Consider the following 6,000-nt stretch of genomic DNA (forward strand, 5'->3'; position numbering starts at 1 on the left):
ATTTTTAGCGGTGATTTGTGGGATTTTGGTATTTTTAAGTGTAAATATACCATAAAAATATTGAAACATATTTCAACTGATCTAATTCCTAAATGTCATAATGTGTTCTACCTAACTGCAGTGTTTAACAAAACAAAAACTTCAGCAGACTATGCATACTCTGGATGCATAAATCAGCTGAAATCTGGCCCGGTTACCCTAGACACAATCCACCGTAAAACAATGGCAAAAATTAAATTAGAATTTTACTTCACATCATACATTGAGATGGATTTTTGAGGAATTAACGTTCATTTAAAATAGGAAACAATCTTTTTTGGATGGGCACTGTGGTTCACACCTGTAATCCCAGCACTTTGGGAGGCTGAGGTGAGCAGATCACTTGAGGTCAGGAGTTCGAGACCAGCCTGGCCAACATGGCAAAACCCCATTTCTACTAAAAATACAAAAATTAGCCAGGTGTAGTGTGTAGTGGCACATGTCTGTAGTTCTAGCTACCAGAGCTGCTGAGGCATGAGAATCTCTTGAACCTTGGAGGCAGAGGTTCCAGTGAGCTGAGATTGCACCACTGAACTCCAGTCTGGGTGGCAGAGTGAGACTCTGTCTCAAAACAAACAAAAACAAAAACAAAAACAAAATCTTTTTTCAACTTGAGGAAAATATTAGTGGCTATTGAATTAATTATTGAATGAAGATTCAAAGCCAGAAACACCACAAGAAAATATCAGCATATCTAACCACCTAAAAATTCAAGAATCTAAACATATGCATACATGCATATACACATATATGAACTCACACATGTCCGTTCACAAAGACAGAAAGCATAAGATTAACTGTAAAACAAAGTCAGAAAAATATTTGAAAATAAGTTATAGACGAAGGGGTATACATACCCAAAACACACACACACACACACACACACACACACACGTATCATTTGGAGAAATGGGCAGTGAGTATGAACAGTTACACATGATATATACATCGCTAAAAACCATATTTGAATCTTTCAACTTATAAATAGTAAGAGGTTAAAAATACTTTGCAGAGACATGGATGAAGCTGGAAGCCATCATTCTCAGCAAACTAACACAGGAACAGAAAACCAAACACTGCATGTTCTCACTCATAAGTGGGAGTTAAACAAGGAGAACACATGGACTCGGGAGTAACATCACACAGTGGGGCTTGTCAGGGGGTTGGGGGCAAGGGGAGGGAGAGCATTAGGACAAATACCTAATGCATGCAGGGCTTAAAATCTAGGTGACAGGTTGATAGGTGCAGCAAACCATCATGGCACATGTACACCTATGTAACAAACCTGGATACGTATCCCAGAATTTAAAGTAAAATTTTAAAAGAAGAAAGAAAAACTAAGAAAACATGATACCTTCAAAGGAACACAATAACACTCCAGTAACAGGCCTCCAAAAAATCTATGAAATGCCTTCCAAAATAATAATCATGAGGAAACTCAGAGAGAAATAAAGAGAACACAAAAAATACAAAGGAAGGAGAAAAATAATTCACGATCTGAACATGAAATTCAGTAAACAGATAGATATCATAAGACCCAAACAGAAATCCTAGAACTGAAGAACTTAATGAATAAAATAAAAAATAAAATTAACTTAAACAATTAACTAGATTAGCAGGAAAAAATACAGAGGAAGAACATTCTCATTTAAACACTATGCAGCTTTTTAAAGAGAATGAGAACAATATTTAGTGATATGAAAATATTTCAGGATGTATTGTTAAATTGTAAAAGTCAGGTTATAGGACATATTAGATTTTGTGTAAAAATAGGGAGGAAAATAACATGTACTATCTGGAAAACACATAATAAAGCTCTGGAAGGATGCATGTAAAATTTACGGAGTGGTTTACTGTGAGTATGTGGGTTTGGCATGATATGGGAATCAGTAGGCTGGGAGCAAGGTAAGAGGAAGGTTTTCACAAAGTATCTTTATGTGTAGAGCAATTAGATCTTATTATCTATTCTACATAAATAAATAACAATTAGAAATTAAAGCAATCTAATAGATAATCAAAATATGCAAGTTACAATAATGACATCTACTTTCTTACCTATCAAACTGACAAGTACTTCTGATACAGTCTCCTCATTGCTGTCTAAGGCAGTCTGAAAACTGCCAGGGGAAAAACTGACACAACATTTCTGGAAAGTAAAGTGGTAACTGAGTTCAACAGCCTTAAGTATTTATCTCAATTCAGAAATTCCTTTTTTCAGATTCTAGTCAGAGAAAATAATCCTAATTTAATTTGTAAAACTGCGTGGTCATCTAAAATCTCAATGTAAAGAGTAAGAAGTCAATGGGAAAGGAATCAGTGTGTTAAAACAGTAATAAAAATAACTTCATACCTTTCTTTTCAGGTTTTTCTTTTTCTCTTACTTTTTCTTTTTCTTTGTGCGTAACTGAAAAGAAACAGATAAATAGTTTTCATCTAAATAACAGGAATAAATGAGGATATGCTTGCATGGCAGTTTTTGATGTCAAAAACTTACCTGCTACTTTTAGAAATCTTTCTTTAACTGGATTGAGATTTTATGTAGTTAGAGGTTTAAACTTCAAGATAATTATAGATTTATTTCTTATTTCTATTTTTATTTCGTATCCTCCAAGCACAAACTAGTACCTAAACCAAGTTTGATTGCAAAGATAATAATACCCGTCAGCTTTTCCAAATCCTTAATTGAAATAATTGAAAAATTTAAAAAATTATCATGCTATATGCCAAAGGAGCCTGGCTTTGATATTGGATGAATGCCAGAAATATGAGGATGAAAATATAGAGAAATAATTTTCTGATCTTGAAGCAGAGAACAATCAACCTAAATAGTATGTATTAATCTTATACAGAAACACTCCACACTAGATGTTTTAAAATATATACTGGAATAAGACTAGAAAATACCAAATCTTTTCAGCAAAAATAAAATTTAACTTAATATGAGCAGTGATCTCATCAATTATTACAAGACTAAAATTTAAGTCATAATCTTACCCCATACCTTAGTCATAATTCTTATTCATTATCCATGCTAGAAACATGAGACTCATCCTAATTTGTCTTTCTCTTTTATTTTTCCTTTTCATTCATTCACCAAGCTGTTTCAATCACGCCTTTTTAATATTCCTCTTACTTGTTTTCTTTTATCCAATATTATTCTCCTTAACTATCACTTATTTACACAAGAATATAGAAAGAACACCTGCTATGTGCTAAAGACTCTCCTCAACAAGATAGAGTTCATTCCTGTCGCCATGATGTCAATAAACTGATGATTAGTGGATGCTAAGCAAATAATTATAAAGGTAGGTAATTGCAAGGAGTCAAATTGCTATGAAGAAAAAATGCAATGTGGAATGTTGATGTATAAAATGACCTAATCTAATCTGTTTGTTGGGGAGGAGTCCTTGGTAGAAATGACATTTAAGAGTATGAGAAATGAGAAGAAATTAGCCTAGTAAGAGATTAGGAGGGCAAAGGAGAAGAGACCAATTTCCAATTCAGCAGTTGAAGCAGGATGTCTCTTTGGGGCATATTATTTTACCTATCATAATATTATAATATCCTGACTTCTCTTTTGAACTTTTAGATTTTAGATTTTTATGTCTCATATTAACCTTTCTAACATGAAAATCCGATATCATTCACTGCTCTGTTACAAATGTTTGTGCCTCCTCACTGCTTAGCATGGTATCTGTCACATAGTGGGTGCTATATCAAAATAAAAATATTTTACTGCTCTAGTGATCTGACATTTGCTTACCAACCCCGTGTTTACCAACCCAATGTCATCTGCAAAGAATTTCTCCTTGAACTTTATACTCTAGTTATAACTAAATGCTAGTAGCTCCACAAGCACACCATGTGCCCTCATGATGTCTCTGTGTCTCTGCCTGTATGTGTCTTCCACCTAGAATCACCACACCCACAGTTATTCATTTTCCTTTCCCTATTCCATGCACTCTTTCATCTTGGTTCAAATGTCTCCTCTGGAACATGTTCTTTGATCTCTACTTATTCCATACGCCAATTGCACCATGTACATAATTATGTTTCAGGAATTTAATAATAATATTGATACTGTTAACATTTCTAACTACTCAGTAAATGAAATCTTTTGGGGCTACACCATATTTATTATTATTATTATTTTACATTTCCAGGTCATCACAAGATCTCAGTCACATAGTGGACTCTGTAATATTTTTGAATAAGTGAAATTCTAAAATATTCTAAGAGCTAGTTTTATTGTCTAGTTATGGATGATGTGGTGGAGCTATAATAGACACTGCTTGCTTCCAATTATGTGAAATTTTTGACAACTCATTAAAATTTCTCAAATAATTAAAACCTATTGAGGAAAAGGAGAAAAAAACTCACCTGAGAACATTAAGATTTTTTTTTTTTCCACATCTAATGGTTCTTTTAGTTGTTTCCGAGCTACTAAGTTCAATATAAATAACTCACAAAATAAGGCGAGGAAATCACTATTCATACTGACCACAAACGGTTTATTTTGGTTCCTTTGAATCCCTATTAATTAAGCAGAAAACCAACAGAAAATTTTGGCAAAAACAAAGCTTCTTTTAAAGCTTCTCTGGGGGGACCCAAGTTTGTGTGAGATAAGCTGTGCTTTCAGAGCCCTGATTGGAAAGACCTCCCAGGGGAACACCTAATCTCTGTCTCTGCCTCTGTAAGAAATGAGGACTCACCCACCTTGGACAGCTGGTTGTCCATTTCACTAAAGGATTTTCAGATTGACGTGTGCATAGGCATAAACGGGAGAATTAACGCAAAATCAAAAGAGCAAAGGGACTGAATTCGGACTCAAATTAGCATATTCATGCCTCATTCCTGTTACCCTAGGGAGAAATCTAGTTCCTCCCAGTTGAAGTGTTGATTTACAGACTCTGTACTGTATGCTAGCATTTTATTATCCCCCTCAGAAATGGCATCACAACACTTCGTAGTGAAGCAGCTGGACCCTTGGGCCCTAGGGAGCTTTTCATAATGGCAGACGGCCACCGAAGCTTCTTGGACAGAAACTACAAACTTTGGCAAGACTGTGCTCAAATACCAAGTTGTGAAACGACTTTCAACACAGCAATGCAACAATCAGCAACTGCCCTGGTAATCACTCTAAAATAAAAATCACCTGATACAACAGCTGCATTTGTTTGAGCGTCTCTTTGCTTAGAGCCCACAACCAGGAGATTTCATATGGAAGAAGAGTACCTCCTTGTCACCAGCCCTGTTTGGCAAGTTATATCTTAGCCAGCACAGTTTTTAGCTCAGGACGGAATAAGCTTCTTGCACCTGCTAGAGTTTAATTTGTTTGTCATCCTTATTTACAAGAAACAAAAGTCCCTTTGGTATGCTGATAATTAAAAACAAATGGAATCCACCAGTTGGAATGGCGCTGATGTCTGGTATCTGAGTTGGCACGGTCCTGCTGTTCCTACCCTTGCCCAGACTCTGACCTTTCCCTGACCAGAACATTCAGCTCAACTGGACCCAAGCACATCTCTCACCCTCCCATCTGGCCCTTTTCCAGCCCTCCCCAAGCTGTGCTCTGTGCTTTTGCTTTTGACCCTGGTAGTTGCCAGGCAGACTATGTCTTTTTCTCAGGTATATCAGAGCTCATAATCTGCCTGACCCTGTTTTTGTTTTTTTTCCACAGGGAAAAACAGTCTCTTGGGGTCAAATAATGAGAGATAATGAGAGCCAGATTGTCAGAGTTCTTTACTTAATCTTCCTGTTCTTAGCTTGAAAATCAAAAATTGTAATGCTAATATTTTTAAAGTACTGATTAGTATAGGCTACTACATTCTTCAATTGATGGCTAACAAATAAATTTAACCAAACTCTAGAACATACTTAACTTTAGACTATTGTATAGGACTAATCTTAAATACCCGACCGCAAAAAAAAAAAAAAAAAAAAAAAAAAAAAAAAAAAAAA

The 6,000-nt window shown here is 35.3% G+C and overlaps 1 protein-coding gene across 2 annotated transcripts in view; it reads right to left on the bottom strand.

The window, feature by feature from the left end:
- The window catches only part of TRDN (triadin), a 419,992-nt gene that overhangs the window by 298,786 nt on the left and 115,206 nt on the right, over positions 1-6,000 (bottom strand). For both annotated transcript variants that reach the window (XM_011992160.1, XM_011992161.1), the window contains exon 6: positions 2,390-2,443. In XM_011992160.1, the coding sequence (XP_011847550.1) occupies positions 2,390-2,443 (54 nt within the window). The remainder of the gene's footprint in view (positions 1-2,389; positions 2,444-6,000) is intronic.

Source organism: Mandrillus leucophaeus, unplaced genomic scaffold (genome assembly GCF_000951045.1).
Source record: "Mandrillus leucophaeus isolate KB7577 unplaced genomic scaffold, Mleu.le_1.0 Scaffold405, whole genome shotgun sequence".
NCBI classification, from domain to species: Eukaryota; Metazoa; Chordata; class Mammalia; order Primates; family Cercopithecidae; genus Mandrillus; species Mandrillus leucophaeus.